A 19,054-nucleotide genomic window follows, 5' to 3' on the forward strand; every position below is an offset into this window, starting at 1 on the left:
CTTGTCAATGATATACAGGAATGTTTCTAGCAGGGATAAGGAGGTGATTATTCCCTTGTATAAGGCAATGGTTAGGCCACATCTTGAGTACTGTATACAGGTCTGGAGGCTTCATTTCAAGAAGGATGTAGAGCTGCTGGAACGGGTACAGAGAAGGGCAACAAGATTAGTAAATGGAACAAAGGGTTGCTCTTACGAAGAAAGGCTTAAGTTTTGCAAATTACAGAGTCTGGAGACTAGGCACCGGCGAGGTGATCTGATAGAGGTGTATAAGGCTTTGAATGGTTTGAGCATGCTCAATGCCAATGGGATTCTTCATCTTTCTCAGAATAATCACCTCAGAGGGCATAAATTCAAATTGAGGAAGGACGGATGTCGGATAGATGTGCGGAAATTTGCCTTTGGCCAGCGGGTGGTTGGTTGGTGGAACCGACTTCCATCACTTGTTGTTGAAGTTGATAGCCTAAACAAATTTAAAGCTCAACTGGACAGGTATTTCGAACGAACGGAGGGGTGAAATGGGAGAGGGTTTTTTTTTTTTTTTTGGGCTGATGCTGAATAAGCTTGCTTTCTTGCATCGTATGCCTCTACTAATGCTAATGCTAATGCTAATTATTTGGCTAGTTTGAGATTTAATACAGAAAAATTCAAGGCACTGCGCATTGTGTAGTAGTAATCCTAGAGTAATATACCAATTGGGTGTCACTAATTGTTAACTATACACTCTATTATGAAGTTCTCTGACCAGTATAGACAAGCTGATGGGATTTTGTCAATGATATAGAGAGGAAATTCAGCAGTACAGATAAAGAGGTAAAGACAAGGATGTTTTTACTTACTAATATAACATAAATAACAGGGCATACATTTAAATTGAGAGGGGATAACTTTAAACTAGATATCCAAAAATTTTCCTTTAGTTGTTGTTATTTGGTTTTTAGGAGCATTAGCAACTAAGGCCCTATTGCTCCAGGATATGCGATGGTCATTCCCTGACCTTTCCGCATCCTCTGTATTTGGTGGTGACTGGCTCGAACCCCAGTCTAATCAAGAAGCGTGTGCTACGCACTACTGCTCCTTCCCACCTGGCTACGGAGACGCCTTTTCCTTTAGTCAAAAAGTGACTGACTGTTAGATGTTTCAGTAAAATCCCACCTACTCTTATAGCGTTTAACAAACTCAACATACCCTGTTATATTGAAATAAGCTGCAAAGGAAATATTCCAAACCCTTAGGGCTAATTATGAGGCTGTTGTTCGATTCAGGGATTAATTCCCTCAGAGTGAAGAAGTGCCAGTGTCTTGCTTAATACAAAAATGGGTGGGGGGGATAAGGATGAGACAAGTAACCAGGGTGGCCAACCATCCAGATGTGGCCAGGATTGTCAGTTTAGAACTTGAAGTCCTGCTTCCCGGTAATACTATCATTTGTCCTTATAAGAGAGGAAAAAACTGTTAATTTATTGATTTTACGTATTTTAAATTAATTCTTATTAGAATCTAATCGATGTGTTAAAAATTAATTCTAATAACAAGAGAAAAATGAGAAAGTCTAAAGGCATTTTGTTTGTCACTGAGTAATGAAGAAAAGAAAATGCATGTTGATAAAAAAAAAAAAAAATGGGCGCAATTTTTCTCAAAATTTCCAGAGGCAAATAATTTGTCTCAAATTGTAAGCTCCATATTAAGCATTCCACATTCAAATGCTTCATCAGAAATTTTCAGCATAATGAAAACTGCTTGGCGGAAAGAGAGAAACCATCTTTTATTAGAAAATTTAGAAGCTGAACTTATGTTGAAATAAAATTATAACCGAAATCACCAGATGTTATAATGGTCAGAAAGGTGGTTAACAATGCAAATCAGGCTAATCTTTTTTAGAATAATTAGGACAGAATTCATGAAGTCAAATTAAAGCCAACTGCATTTTAATGCTACCAAATATAAGGTTCTACAACTGGGAAACAGTAACTCAATAGTAACATATACAGCAGGTGGGAGAGAGAAAAAATTCATAAACACAGTGACAGAGAGAGATTTGGATATTTTAAAAAAGCAAGATATGAAGGTCAGCATGCAGTACAAGTAGGCAACCAGGAGGGTAGTGTTTTATCAATGATTTACAATAACTTTGCATCTAAGGAAAAGAATGTTAAGATTCCAATTATACAAGCCAAGAGTGAGACTGAATTAGGAATATTATGTTCAGTTTGGTAGTATTTGAGATAAGATGAACTTCTTGAAAGAGACCAAATATGGGCAGTTTATCCAATGCAAATAACAAAGGGGGAATCAATATGAGGAGAGAGAGAGAGAGATTATATATCTCAGAGGGAAATCTCATTGAGAAGGGGGAACAAATTGAATGAGTGCAATTTTCACATTGAAATAGGGCACAAACATTAGGGGGCATAAGTTAAAAAACTAGGAGGCAAAACTAACAAACTGGATCTCAGAAAGTGTTTGTTTGGTCAGCATGCTGCTGACCACTGGAATAAACTGCCTTCCTGGGTAGTTGAGGTTGACAGCCTGGTAAAGTTTAAGAGGCAAATGGATACGTAGCTTCTTAGTGGCAAGAGTATGACAAAAGGAATATGGGGTGTACAGACGATTTTTTTTTGGTAAGCCTAGCTTCTCAAAATAATAAAATATTGTTATTTGTATGCATTATTATATAGGGTGTACATAAATTAGTTGGGCAAAATTTTTTTTATTATGCTTAGGTATACAGCCAAACATGAGAGTACACATGATTATAAGATAGTGAAACACATAAAGTTTACCTTTTTCACAAATGTTCGATGTGGCTGCCCTTTGTTACTCTGCAAATGTCCCATCAGTAAATCAGTTCTTGCCATATGTTTCTGAGCATGTTCACATCGATCAAACCAAGTGCAGTGCTGATTCATGATTTCAATTCAGGAATGGATGTTGGAAGTGGCAGACTGTAAACCTGATCTTTTACAAAACCCCATACGCTGAAATCTAGTGGTGAAAGGTCTGGTGATCGTGGTGGCCATGAAATAACACCTCTGCGACCAATCCAAACTGGGACTTCAGCACTGAGGTAAGAAGTAACCGCTGTGTGGAAGTGAGAGGATGTGCCATCTTGTTGGGAAATGAAACTTTTCTGGTATTCTCGGCAGAATTTTCGTTGCACTTGCACAGCGGAATGAGTTTCATGAAACCACAGACAGCATTTCGCTTTTTCAGCGCCGTTATACGTCTCCATCGTTACAAGAACACAGAAAGAATGATGAACAACTGCGAACTACATCTCACTCATACGTGGACTTGAAACACACACATGGACACCTAGCACCATCGATCCGCAAACTTAGGATACAATACTACTCATCTGCCATTGAAATGGTACCTTACAATTAATATTTCGTAAATTATTCAGTTACTAAATTGCCTAACTAATTTGTGTCCACCCTGTATATTTCATAATGAGAGGCTTTGTTGCCTTTTATTTGCACCTATGCTACTGAAAGAATAATTTCAGTAATGCTATCAGACTGCTTCCAAGTTCTGCAAGAACACCATTCTGATATAAACAGTCAATAATAGCCCAATGAGTGCACAACGTATACTCACCTGGCACCTAACTGACAAAATAGAGTAACTGAAAAACTTCAGATTTCGAAATTGTAAACTAAACCAATTAGATTTAACCCAATTTTTAATATCATTAAAAAAAATTTTGCCCAAATATGAAAAAGAAAAAAGGACTGCGATAACCAATGTTCCCTCTAATTTTCTTATAGCTGCACGGTGCAGAAATGCACCTAAGTAAAAAATTTCAGACAAGATTAAATATGTGCAATATTTTTACAAATTGTTTTAATTATAAGTAGGACATGCATAATAATAAAAAAAATGTTAACAATAAAGTTACACTTTACAATTAATTTTTTTTTTTTGGAATTTTTCTCTTCTGTTCTTTGTAGAAATCCATACTTTGTAGACATCACTACATTTATTGTTACACCATTAACTAAATGCAATTTGATTCTCATAAGGTCACTTAAATGATCTTCATGTATTCAATTTTGATTTTTTTGTTTTAATTGAATTCATAGTGCTAAATCCTCGCTCGCAGTCTGCACTTGATGCTTGAAATGTTCCCATAATATTATAGAGAATGGATTCATTACAAAACACTAAATTTGTAAGTACAAAATTTACAGTGTCACTGAAAGTTTTAAATGTTCCAGTTTTAGTTTTTTCGGCGATTATAAATTTTAATTCTGAATATTCTTCTGATATTTTAGAAATAACATCACTTTTGTTATTTGTAATAAATCATCAATATTTTTTTGCAAGGCATATCACTTTAAGTTTCCCAGAGTCAAAATTATTGCTTTCATTTGTGATAGCATTAATATCAAATACTTTCCAATCATTTAATTCATCATCAAGAAATCTATTATCTAAGTGATCACATACACGTTTGATAAAGCGAATTATAGCTGCAGTGTCAACATCACTTTGAATTTTTGATAATACTTCTTTCACATTTTCACTCCAGAAAATTTTTTTCCAAGATATTGGTTTCTTAATTTGTTTATTTTAGCTTTAACATATTGATGTGCATCAATAAGGTTTAAACAACTTTTTTGTAGATATCTGCCAATGTGCAGCCATTGTATCAAAAAACCATTAAAAGTATTTAAAAAATTGCTTATTAAATTATTATATATGTGTCAAAAGATAGATAAATTACCATATTACACTGAAGAAATAAATATAAAGTGTAAGAAGGAGAAAAAATGGGGGGAAAGAAAAACGTAGGGGCAAAAATAAATAGATTTGAACTCAGGAAGGAAAAAACCACTGTCTGCAGTGTTTCCACATGGCTATCACATAACCAGTGTTTCCATGTTCTTGAAATATTTACTTATGTTTATATATCACTATTCAGCTGTTTTTCATAGCGTCTTTTTTGTATAGAAATAATAATTAATATCTCATACTAATAATCAGTGAATCGATATAGTATCCATCGCAACTACAAAACTGTACAAAATTCTCCAGGAACTCTTCGCAATATTCAGGCCTGTTTCCATGTTTATACAATGATGGCTTCACTTTCTATGCGCTTTAACATGTAAAAAGAATTAACATTATCATCTATGGGAGTGTCCACTCGGTATCTTACTACAGGAACTCACTGACTTACGTAATACTCGACTTTACATAAGTTTTTGCCGGCCAGTGCAAACTTAAAAAAAAAAGTATTTTGCATCCTGTAGAAATAAATGGAGATATTGTGAAAATATTGTAATGTGAACTCAATACCACATTGTGTTTCGTTTTGTAATTCATTCCAAGTCCTTGGAAGTTGAAAATTTCGCTATATTACTAAGCTTTTATCTCTCTAAAAGGTCATTTTTATAATGGAAATTGCACTACCCTTTCATCGTTATCATATGTTCTGTTATAAGAATCAATTTTGAATGCCTTTTTGATATTTTTCTGAAACACATTTCTGGAGGTCACTACCATAAAACAAAATAGGAAAGCCCTATTAAATTTGATCTTATTGCATTTGCGATAATACCGATAACTGCAATTGTGTGGGTTTTCACACTATTATGGTGAAATGTGTTCCCCCTTCACTGAAATCTTCAATCATATAAAAACAAATTTTCAGAAACTTCTCTTCATTCCTATTTACAATGATGAAGGGAAAGCGAACGATGAAAAGTGAAAGTGGTGGTAGTGCCAGGAAACGAAACAAAATTGATTTAGAAATGAAGATGAAAATGATTGCGTACAAAGCAGAACAAAGTTTGTCATCTATTGCAAGGGAATTAGGTCATGCTGCTTCAACATTGAATACTATTTTAAAGGACAGTGTGCATATAAAAGAACATGTCAAAGGATCAACACACTTAAGATTAACAGCGATCAGGTGCTATATCGAAGATGGAACAGCTGTTAATAATATGGATGGAAAATCAGATTCAGAAGCGAGTGCCCCTGAGTCTAATGACCATTCAAGCAAAAGCAATAAGTATTTATAAAGATATTAAGGATAAGTATGGTATACCACAAACCAAGTTCGTGGCAAGCAATGGGTGGTTTAATAGGTTCAAGCATCATGCTGGTTTCCACAACGCTAAAGTATGGGTGAAGTTGCCAGTGCCAATTCTGCAGCTACAGAGAAATTTTGTGATGTGTATTTGGAAAAAATTATTGATGAATGCAGCAAATTTTTAACGTTGACGAGACTGCTCTGTATTGGAAAAAAATGCTAGATCAAGCATACATTGCCAAAGAGGAAAATACAATGCCAGGTTTCGAGACTTCAAAAGATAGGGCCACGCTCTTGCTTGGGGCTAATGCAGCGGGATTTTACAGATTAAAACCATTGCTTGTGTACCATTCTGGAAATCCTCATGCACTTAAGGGCATCAATAAAGCCACCCTACCTGTGCATTTCCGATCGAACCAGAGAGCATGGATAACAATATCTCTCTTTGAAGTTTGGTTTAAATACTGCTTCATTCCCAAGGTTTAAAAATATTGTATAGACGACGTTCTTGCTTCTATTAGATAGCATTATCTAATAGAAGATTTTGCTTCTATTAGATAATGCTCCTGGACATCCTACACAACTAGATGATTTCAATTCGAACATCAGAGTCATATTTCTACTGCCAAACATGACTTCACTCATCCAACCTATGGATCAGGGTGTTATTTCGAATTTCAAAGCATACTATTTACGCACATTTGCTCAGGCATTGACTGCAGTAGACGGTGAGTAAAACTTATGAGATTTTTGGAAATCTTACAGTATTTACCATGGCATCTTAAACATTAATAAGGCCCTGGTGGAAATTACTAATAGTTGTTTAAATGTCACACGGAAGAAAATATGCCCATGGCACATGGGCATATTTTCGAAGGATTTGAAAAAGACGAATCATATGAAGAGGTTACAGATAATATTGTAAAGGTTGCAGAGCTACTTCAGTTGGAGGTTGATGCCAAAGACATGGAAGAGTTAATAGAGGAAGAAGAGAAGGAATTATCTAACAAAGAACTTATTCACTTGCAGGCAGCGATAGTGAAATAAGAAAATGATGACGAAGCTCAAGATGAACCAAATGAGGAGCCAAGATGCTTCATCACCAGAGAGATGGAAATGGCATTTCATGAAATTGCATTGGCAATGGCAAGGTTTGAGAAAATGAATCCTGACAGCGAACGATTCTTAATAGAGGAAGAAGAGAAGGAATTATCTAACAAAGAACTTATTCACTTGCAGGCAGCGATAGTGAAATAAGAAAATGATGACGAAGCTCAAGATGAACCAAATGAGGAGCCAAGATGCTTCATCACCAGAGAGATGGAAATGGCATTTCATGAAATTGCATTGGCAATGGCAAGGTTTGAGAAAATGAATCCTGACAGCGAACGATTCTTAAAAGTTAACAGAATTAAGAGGGGTGAATGATATGCTTGCTACAAAGAAATCTACAATGAAAAGAAAAAAGCCACCGTCCAGTCATCCATTAATATGTTCTTTCGTAAGGTTGAGCAGCCGACCACCCCTTCTAAATCTCCACAGCCCTCAACCTCTGCAGTGGCATGCTTATCAGCTGAAGAAGTCTATTCTGGCAATGATGCTGGAGAGGTACAACTTACTGACGTTACGCCTGTTTCCTCTTTTTTTTTTTTTGTAATTTTATAATTTTGAAATTTTTTTAAATTGCACGCTGTTGCAATTTTTCCTGCGCATGAGATAAAAAAATTTAATAAATAATTCTATTTACATGTTTGTCGAAAAATTTTTTTTGATTCAATCAATTCGGCGAGCACAGTTGCAAGTGCTGCACAAGCATTGGGGAAATTCTGACTTACGTAGCGTTCCGCAGAATGCAACCCTTACGTAAGTCAGGGAGTTCATGCACTCTGTGGCACGAGCTATCCCCCCCGCCTTCCTATATCCATTCTTCCACTAATACTCCTGTCGCCATCTAGTATGTCAGCTGTGTGCATGGGAAGTAAAAGCATCTGTGCAACTTCATAGAAATCAGTGTGCACTCATGCAGCTTAGAGGGAACTGTGGCAATAATATCTTAAAAGCCTAACAATAAGCAATATCAACATTTATCAATTTTATCAATATCAATTTTTATCAACACTGAGGACATTAAAATACATTACCTTCCTTGAGGACCTTCCTTTTAATACAGACTTATGAGAAACAAGCAAGGATTTGGATCTCAGCTGAAGGCACTCAGATGTCATTTTATCTATACAGAAAACAGATGTAATCTTAACTCAAAAGAAAAAAATACTAAACAGATTGCATATAGCAATATGATTAAATACTAATTATCATAAAAAAAGATATTAACCCTTAGCTAGACACAAGTGGTTGATGAGACTCCTAACAATATTTCAGCAATTCATGCTCTTCATCTAATCTGGCCACAAACTTCTGAATTATATTAAAACAGGGTTAAAAATTATGCTCTCAGAAATTCTAATAGCTGTTTTTGAAAATGTTTACTTTGATTTTTCCACTGAAAATTCCAGAAAATCTATTAATTATCACACAATTAGGAAAAATTCAGGAATTAAGTTAAACCTAATTATATGAACATGATTGAGAGGTATTAATCATGTACAGTTACTAATAGTGTGCTGGCTTTACCAACATGGGCTTTCCTCCAATCAATAAAGCTCTCTGACTGTGACATTGAAGTGTCATCTGGAACATGTATGGAAAAGATTCCGGAAATATCCAGCTACCTTCAATTTGATTGCATATAAAAAAGCCAAAGCAGAAGCAAGGAGAATTGTTAAGTCTATTGCAGAAGTGATACCTGTAGCCAAACTGATATAGGTGTGAGAGCTGGTATTCAGTAAATTCAGCTGTTGATCATCTAGGAACGTTTCGATTAAGTTACCTCTACTGGGGTGAGAAGATCCCCCACAGATGATGATGGGCATTCATATCGACCATAAGGCAAAAGGGAGGTTGAAGCTGCATAGTAAGATCGTTATTCCGATCTGGAGAGAGGATTATTTGGTGGAAGATAAAGGGACGAGATTGTGATAGAAATTCTGATGGCTATTCTCACTGCTACTGCTTCTAAGGTGGTTTTTAATGTTATTTGCTTAGCTGGTATATTAGTATTCACCAAAATTGCCACTCCTCCTTTGGCAGTTCTGTTATCATTTCTGTCTCTCCGGAAAAGTGTATAATTTTGAAATGTCGGTGAAGACTGAAGTGTTAGATGGGTCTCCTGAAGGCAAATGCAGACCGGTTTATACTGCTGAATAATATCTTTTATTTCATCCAATTTTCCACGTAAACCACGGCAGTTCCATTATATAATATGTTGCATTATTTAAGTGTCGGAACTATTTGTTGACTCTGACTGTGCTTTTGAGTTTTTTCATTTATCATATTTGGGTCTGTCTTTCTTCGGAAAATTAGCATGAGGTGTATCAATATCTTCTGCAGGGTAGTTCTAGTACGTTTTCTCTCTCTCTCTGTTCATCAGTATCCATTTTGTCTATGTTTGTTTGTTTCTGTTCACACAGTTTACTAGATGCTGTTTGCTTTGTTTTTGAAGATGTTACTTCTGATTTCTGCTTTCCAGACACAGAAATATCCTGCTCTTTAGCACTGGATGTTTTTTGTGAAGCTGTTTCTGTCATCAAAATTACTTTACTCCAGTCTATAATTTGATTTAGAGGTATTACTACCTCCGTTTGAGTGGCTATAGTTTGCTGTTGTTTCACTGCTGAAGCATAGGAACGTGAAGATTTGGTTGCAAATATCTGTCTTCTTACTTCAGGATAAGACACTTTATTTTCTACTTTGTATTTTTGTATTTGTTTTCCCAATATCCACATTTCGCATGTCTTCGAAAAAGCAGGGTGATTTCCGTGACAGTTTGGACAGAGTGGTGTTGAGGATGTGCAATTTGCTTGATTGTGTTCTTCCAATCCACAGTGTGGACAGATGGGATCACTGCGACATGTTGCCTGAGAGTGTCCGTATCGCTGACAATTGTAACACCTTATTAGATTTGGTATATATGGTCGGATTTTGCAATTTAAATATCCTGCTTTAACTGAGTGGGGAAGAGAAGGATTGTTAAAGATGACAATAACTGATCGGGTTGGAGTGAGAATTCCGTCTTTCATCATCATTATCCTCCTAACATGTATCACTTGTTGTTCTGTTAGCTCGTGCAGTAGTTCTTCCTCTGAAACAGTCAAAAGGTCCCATTCGGTAATAACACCTTTCGATGTATTCAGGGAATTATGTGGGGTAATTTCAACCGGCAGTCCTGCAAAAGTTTTTGTTTTAAGCAATTTCTCAGATTGATGACTCAGTGAGGTTTCTATTAAGAGATCACCTGATTGTAATCATTTTATCATTTTTGGTGATCCAACCATGGACTCTATAGTCTTCTGAACTAAGAAAGGGGATAATTTCCCAACAGGTTGAGTTGATAACGAATGTTATCAACTCAACCCGTTGAGAAATTATCCCCTTGATAACGAATCTGGGTTGATAACGAATGTTATCAACCCAGGATTACTAACAGTCCCACCATCGTGAACGTGCAAGCAGAGGATTTGGCTATCACAGACCGTCCGGACTTCGCCGAAATTGGGTCCACTTGACTTGAGTGTCACCCGAATATCAGTTCCATCAGCATTTTAGACTCCCAGGTAGCAAGTACAGCTTGTCTGGCATATCTGAGAGAATGTCTGTGACAACCTCAAGGACAACCTATGAAAGAGATTCCCAAAAATCAATGTCTGGTACGTCTTCAGGAAGTCAATGCATTATCGGTCCTTTCTTTTTTAAAGAAGCAACAGTGAATGGTGAATTTTACCTTAAAATGCTGCAGAATTTCATCATCCCTGAACTGCGATAGTTAAATCTTTCAGACAGCACCTTCTTTCAGCAAGACTGTGCACCCTGCCACTATGCTACGAATGTACGACAGTTTTTGGATGATGCTTTCCCAGACAAGTAGATCGGTAGAGCTGGATCAATTGCTTGGCCATCTCATTCGTCTAATCTGACCACATTGCACTACTTTTTATGGGGTCATATTAAAAATGTTGCTTTAACATGACTATGTTCTTCAGATGAATTTAAGGTCAGGATCACATATGCAATTCATGAAATTACTGAGCAGCTACTGAGGAATGTTTTCAAAAATTTGGAACATCGGTTTTAAAAATGATGGCGATTATGTTGAAGGTTAAAAAATCAAACTGTATTTAAAAAATCAAACTGTATTTAAAACTAAGATTTTAGCTTTTATATGCTATTTACAGTGTGCTTCTATCATGTGTACATCCAAAGTTAAAGTTGCACAAGGACTTTATAACCACCCTGTATTCCATGGTAGGGCAGATTTGCAATTTGTACAGAGTGAACAGCTGTTTGGAAGAAATGCAACACTGAGAGCAAAAGAAAAAACACAGTTTTTTGGATGCAGAAGCAGCAATATTTGTAAAATGCCAAGAGACATTAGAAATCAGGGTAATCACTAATAGTTATACAATCTTGCTTAGAAATAAACATGTCATTTGAAGATAAGCATAAGGCCAGAAAAATCCTTTTTGCGAGATATAATAGACAAGTAACTTGTATATAAGTTTAAGGAGGAAACTTTGTATATAAGTTTATATTGTATGTTTATGTTGTTTTGTGCTTTCAATTTTTTTTTTTTTTTTTTTTTTTTGAAGTGTTGGATTTCTTTTGACAAAATGTCAGGAATTTTTGAATTATTTTAGTCCGTAGTTATGGAGTATTGTACTGGTGTGAGTCCACTAGTACAATTTTTTTATTATTATTATTTTATTATTTTTTTAAATTAATTAACTTATTTTTTTGCTGGTACCCAGGACTGGACTGCCTGGATACGGGATTTTGCTGGCATCCACAGGTATAGCACTACCTCCTGCGGATGCGGGATCTTGTGTATTGCACACAAACAGAGGAAATGCCCATAGTTAAGAAAGTGCGGTATTCAGGACTGGGCAACCTGAGTATGTGGTTAATGCATCCATTGGTTTTGCACTACCTCCAATGGATGCAATAAAATACAGGAAACAAGTACGGCTCCACATGCCAAGGATGGGCACTGGGCAGCAGTTGTTCAAGTGATGGCTGCTCCCTGGTGGCAAAGAGGCCTGACACTCACAACACATACTACAGAACATTCACTAACACTACATATAAATTCATTAACCAACTATGTCAGGCCTGTTTTAGAGAGTTTCTGTATTTCATCACAGTGACACTAGGTGGAGATGGCCAGTAGTCACCATAGACAGGAAGAGTTGTTGTTATTTAGGAGCATTAGCAACTAGGGCCGTATTGCTCCGGGAATATGCGGTGGTCATTCCCTGACCTTTCCGCATCCTCCGTATTTGGTGGTCACGGGCTCGAACCCCGGTCTAATCAAGAATCGTGTGCTACGTACTGCCCACCTGGCTATGGAGGCGCCGTAGTCACCATAGACAGGTACACATACATACATGTACTTTCTGTGTACATTGTACTCACCAAATTCTGTATTCCTTATATCTGTGTGAAACCAAGTCTGATATCCCAACAAAATCTACCTTTGATGTCTTGACCAGCACTTCAAATTTATCAAATTTATTTACTGTACTCCTAGAATTTACTATAAGTATACAAGCACCTGGGCTGTGTTAGTTACCCTAACACAGCCCATGTATTTACTTGCTCCATGATGACCCCAGCTATCCTTGAAATCCTCAGCACCTTGCTTTCCAGGCTGCTGCTCATTCCAATAGAAGCAGTGCAAGAATCACTTTCACCTCTGCCTGCAGCTACCGTTAATTTATTAGTCTGTGAATTCCCCCCAAGTTTGCTATTTTCCGACCCAACCTAACACTGCCCTGATAGTTTCAGCAAGTATTCTTGCACCCTTTCTATTTAAGTGTATCCCATCCCTGTAGTAGTAGTCTCTCCTATTAATGAGCACAGACTATGCTGAGAATGGTCTGAGAAAAATATTTTACCCCACGAGCCTGCCACAATCGCTCCAGGGCCAAATAGATTGACAAGGCTTAAACTTTCAAACTTAACCCTAACTTGATACTTTTTTTTTTTAAACACTGACTTATACTCGTTAAGTAAGTCTGCAGATCTACTCTCAATATGATTAGTGCCAAAGTGTACAACAGTATCACCTTTTGTGCTCTTAAAAGATGGAATCTGCTCAAAAAAATCATCAACTTTGCACCTGGCAGACATACCCTGGTACTATTCCATCTAACCTTTTTGCACAATGTATTTCCCATTTCCCTGACAATAGAATCACCGTCAACAACCAGCTCCTGTGGGACCAATGCATTCTGCCTTGGGGGTTGCCACTGTGTTGCCAGAAGATCAAATACAAGCTCTGGCACTGATGCGGGTAGCTGAGAGCTCAATGGGTTCCCCAATTTAAATTCTTTGAGGGCATCCACCCTGTTATTCAAGGTCTCATAAAGGCCCATAACAATACTAAGTTGACACCTAATATCCTCATGATCTTTATATTGAATGCACACAGAGACATCCACCTTAGCAATATCATGTCCCTTACCTGATAGCACTGCAAACATACAAGCAGTACAATTCATAAGCCTGTGATTCAGAGGACCACCACTCCTCTCAGTTCAGTTCTCCCCAAGCACAGCACTCCCACTATCTTGAACCTTTTGCTTTACAAGCACGATTTTGGTTCAAATTCAATATAATTAAACATACTACACTAAACTTGTATCCTAATGCTATAATAACACTATGCACCAATTATGCTATGAAGTTTATGTTACTGAACATATATATATTTCACTATCAAGCTTACGGTATATGTATTTCATATCTCCTACCAAGTTTATATGTATTCAGTAACTCCTATCAAATTTAAGTAATATGTATTGTATTGTGCTATAACATTATGCTTGTAAATTCTGAGCAGTTATAATAGTTAATAAATTTAACTATCTATCGGCAACCTATGTGATTCAAACTCTCAGGCAACCTACACAAAGATTGTTTAAAGTGAGGTTTTAAGGAGTAAAGTGTACTTTTAACATGCACCCATATAAAAATGTCAGTGGGGACAAATAAGTTGAGAAGTTGGCCAAGCAACTGGCCCACCTCTGATGAGCCATTTGTTTGGAAAGACTGTTTAAAATTGATGAACATTCTGAGCAAAGTGGCAAGGTGTTCCATCTTGCTAAAAAAAAGTCATACTGGCTTTCATCCTTAATTGTCTTAGTTCAGGAATAAAAAAAATCCTGTAGCAGTGCAAGATAACTATCACCATTAGCCACTGTTTCTTCAAAAAAGAAACAGCCAATTATGTGTTTTTTCAGGTACACCAGACATTGACTTTAGAGGAATTCCTTTCATGTTCCCAGACTTGTTGTGGCTTCTCTGTTCCCCAAATACAGCAAACTATGCCCATTAACCTTGCCACTAACATAAAATGTTGCTCTATCACTAAACATTAGATTATTAAGAGACAAGTTGCCATTTTCAATATTTTCATTAAGCTCATGATGGAAAGTTAAACTCACATGGTAGTCCTTTTCCAGTGGGCCTTCCACTTTGCAGCTTATCATTAACAGAACCAGTTTCTTTTAATGCACTCGGACCTTCTAAGGTCGCTTGTGCAATTTTATTCTAAGAATTTTGTGCACTGTTGATTTAGGAACACTGGGTTCCAGAGATGCCTATCTTAGTGATTTTCATGGGCTTTGCTGAAAAGCCTCTGCAACAGATGCCACAGTCTTCTCATGCACTCTGGACCTTCCACTTTAGAGTTTATCATTAACAGAACCAATTTCTTTAAACTTCATCCAGTTTGAAAATTAATTTCTGTGTGGTGTGCTTCCTTTACATAATGTGTAATAAATTTTTTCTGCTAGCCAGAGGACACAATTTCTCTTCTACTGAAGCCATCTCTTATAGGGTACATTACCTGAAAAAATTAAACAAAATTAGATAAGTTAAGTAATTATTTTTGCATAAAAACTGGAATAAATTACCTTTCCAATGCATTTTACAGATTGTTTTTATCACATATAGAAACCTGAGTTATTGCAATTTTCAAGTGCATAAGGACCCCATAAATTTAGTTTCTGTGAGTTTTTGCAATGCATATGTTGAATGTAACTGGTGAAAGTTATAGCTTGAAGGAGCATTTTTTCCCATTGCTGGAGGATGGAAGGGGGGAATTTCATCACAAGAAGGAGAAAAAGTTCAGGATGGTTCTGGAGTAATGATAACTTAAAGGATATGCTGCAGATCAACATTCCAACTGCACATTAGCTCTACCAATTAAATTCCTAGGAGCAATTTTCATTAGGTTTACAGTGGCATAGCACAATATACTAAGGAATGTCTAAGCAAGAGGAGACAGAAGAATCTCTACCAATTAAATTCCTAAGGGCAATTTTCATTAGGTTTACAGTGGCATAGCACGATACACTAAAGATCAAATAGGAATGTCTAAGTGATAGGAGACAGAATTATAAAAAGAAAAAGGGTGGGGGGGGGATAATTTGTCAATATATAAACTGTGTGCATTCAACTATTCTCAAAACCCACAAAGTTAACTTAGGTGCACTGTGCCATATAACATTTAGATATAGTAGATTTGGTGGTTCATAATATAAATTGGGCTACCAAAATGGAGCTACAGAGGTGCAAGAGAGCCATCATCCCCACCCCCAAGGACATCACAAAGATGTCCTGCAGGCTCTTAGAATGTACAGTATTTTAAGTCAAATAGTTTGAAGATAGCTATAATGAGCAGCAAAATTAAACTTATTATTCCTTAATAACCCCAATAATCAAGATTCAATAACCAGGCGATCTGATAAAGAGCTGTTGATAAAAGGGATCAGACTGCTTTTTTAAATATATTTCTGGACCAAAGAGTGGGCAAAGGTAAAGAAAGCCAACAAGAGAACCACGGGAAACTTACCAGACAAACTGGTTTGCCACTACCACAATTTCTCCCTGCATTCTCGGTAAACAGATGGTGCATGTTATCGGTAGTGGCAGTAGAAGTCAAGAAGGATATATTGATTGACACATAGACATGACAGACGACACGTGACACAGACAGCGTGACATAGCATTAAGTGATTGATTGAAGTTATGATATGTATATACATAAAGAATCTTTCTTTCTTAATTTTCCTATTATTTCCTAACCTAATCTAAGGTTAGGTAAGGAAACCTTTTCCTATTATTTCCTAACATTTAAGGTCAGGTTAGAAATATAATGAAAAATAAAGAAACCTTTTCCTTTTTTCCTAACCTATCCTTTAAGGCTAGGCTGGGAAACCTAACCTTAAAAACATACAAAGAAATCGGTAATACGTTTTTTTAATAGTGAAAACACTCGTGAACTCCAATAACCTGCTTTTAATAATGAGAAAAAAATAATCATTATATCACCTGTCATGCTGTTTGTTGTTGTTATTTGGTTTTTAGGAGCATTAGCAACTAAGGCCATATTGCTCGGGGAATATGCAGTGGTCATTCCCTGACCTTTCCGCGTCATCCATATTTGGTGGTCACGGGTTCAAACCCCAGTCTATTCAAGAAGCGTGTGCACGCATTGCTGCTCCTGCCCACCTGGCTACGGAGACACCACCTGTCATGCCTATGTGTCAATTAATACATTATTCTCGACTTCTACTGCCACTACTGATAACACGCACAGTCCATTTACTGAGAATGCAGGGAGAAACTACAGTAGTGCCAAACCAGTTTGTCTGGTATGTTTCCCGAAATTCGCCATAGTTCTCATGTTGGCTTTCTTTACCTTAGCCTCATAGTGTAGTTTGTATTTTTTCCAGAAGTGGATGGGTGTAGGTTTCTGTTCTTTTATGCAATAGATATTCCAGAACACCCATGATTCTACAGGATGGAGCACATTTGAATCAATTAAAGCACGTAAATTAGTAGAATTTTATTTAAAGGTGACAATAAGCTAAGTAGCACAGAAACTTTAAAATAGAAAAAAACAAGGTTTTTTGAAAATACACAAAAAATAAGTAGTTTTTATCTGTTTTGGAGCCTTCATACAAGTTTCTCATTCTGCAAAACAGACAAACTAATCACAAAATACACACAATCTGCACAAATAATTCCCAAAAGACTTTATTCTGCCATAAATACTAAAACAAAATAAAACCATCTATTAAGCAGATGCTTATACAGAATGGCCAAGAATAAAGATCAGCAGAGCTAACATTTTCAACCATTTGCATACTTTTTTTTTTCTGTGACATCTTGCAATTAATAACAGGTGAGTGCAAAAGACAGTTATCTGCTATTTATTTATTTTCCAAAAATGGAATACCATCAGAAATTAGGTGTGAAATAAATTTTAAAACAATGCATACAAGTTAGCACTTACCAGACTTACTCAGACTTTCAATTAATACTGGCAGGTCTCTAGAAAAATCAGAAAAAGAGGGAATGGAGAGGAGAAATGATTATTCAGGTGAAGCTTGTTAAAATAAACTTTATTATACCATAATTCTAAACATTTTGAATAATAAAAAACCTCTTTTCTGTTTTCCCTGTTTAAAAACTGAGAAAACAAAATATTAAGATAAATTTCAATAAGTTTTTGTCTCATTCTGAAATTCAAAACCAACTTTTACTTTTATCTTGGTAGCAAACAAAATAAATTGACATTACTAACTAAAATAAAATCAGCTGCTTAAAATCCTAATTTACTTCTAGTAACTAAGAAACAGTTCTATAAAAATTAATGGTGTAAATCAACCCTTCCCTATCTCTTCCATCATACAGTATGATTGATAACTTTTGAGGTTATGATGAACATCGTGGCGAGATCCAATATTCCTCACATTTCGAGGTTACAGCTCTAAAATGGTGTTCGTAGGCCAGCCGCTAGTTAGTACACCGAATCGATGCTATTCGTAACTTTATAGGAGGCTTCTGGATTAGCTAGTGTATAATCTTGCTACCAGATAGTGAATGGAGGAAGTCCGAGTAGTGTGTATGCGGGTAGCATGCTCGAGGCCACGTTATGTCAAGGATCTGGGTATATTCTTACCATGTAGTAGTAGTAGTGACATGTGATGCAAGAAAGCAAATGCTTATGCAGCATCAGCTAAAAAAAAAAAAAAAAAAAATCACACCATTCCCTCCAAATGCCTGTCCAGTTTCTCCTAAAATTTATTCAACATATCACCTTCCACAACGACAGATGGAAGTTTGTTCCAGCAATTAACCGCCTGCTGGCTAAAGGCAAATTTCCGCACATCTATTCTACATCTGTCCTTTCGTAATTTGAATTTATGCCCCCTTAGGTTCGTAATCTGAACAAGTGGAAGGATCCCATCAGAATTCAGCGTGCTGAACCCATTCAAGGCCTTATACACCTCGTGTGTACACCATATCAAAAAAATTTCATTACTTCATACAGCACGTCCGCCCCCACTTTTTCTTATTATTGAATACACCATGAATTGTCAAACTAAGAGTAAGCTTATCTGCAAAAATATCCAAACCTCCCAAACACTTTCTAGTTCATTTCATAAATATACGTGGTCTCAATTCTAATCTCAGTAATGTCTATTTCCACTTGCAGTCTGCCAAACCCCACGTACTTTTTCTGACAGAATCTCAGTTATCGGTTGATTGAACTACTTCTCATCTCAGTTGCCCAAATTATTCGCGGTATGATTCATTTAGGCCCAAAGGTGGTACTTGTGCATATGTCAGTTCTGATATTCCCTGTCAGAGACTTAGCAATTTGGAATCTCCTCTCTTTGATCTTCTCTACCTCATTGTGTCAAATTCATCTGTTGTCTCTACTGTTCTCCGAACTCCACTAATCACTTGGAGCTCTTCGACTTCCTCTCTTAGCAACTTGACTTTCTCCAGTCCAACTTTCCTAACAGTGAGGTAATTTTCCTTGGCGATTTTAATGTTCACAACTCCAGCTGCCTTCCGTTTTCTAGTCACACCTATCCAG

At 36.6% G+C, this 19,054-nt stretch overlaps 1 protein-coding gene across 2 annotated transcripts in view; it reads right to left on the reverse strand.

The window, feature by feature from the left end:
- LOC150083238 (uncharacterized) overlaps positions 1–19,054 on the reverse strand; it is a 193,022-nt gene that overhangs the window by 156,133 nt on the left and 17,835 nt on the right. For both annotated transcript variants that reach the window (XM_090377927.1, XM_090377926.1), the window contains exons 2-3: positions 17,462–17,499; positions 8,184–8,272 (exon numbers count right to left, since the gene is read on the reverse strand). In XM_090377927.1, the coding sequence (XP_090234053.1) occupies positions 8,184–8,272; positions 17,462–17,499 (127 nt within the window). The remainder of the gene's footprint in view (positions 1–8,183; positions 8,273–17,461; positions 17,500–19,054) is intronic.

This window comes from Mastigoproctus giganteus, chromosome 7, assembly GCF_048544385.1.
Source record: "Mastigoproctus giganteus isolate SK-2022 chromosome 7, ASM4854438v1, whole genome shotgun sequence".
Taxonomy (NCBI): Eukaryota; Metazoa; Arthropoda; class Arachnida; order Uropygi; family Thelyphonidae; genus Mastigoproctus; species Mastigoproctus giganteus.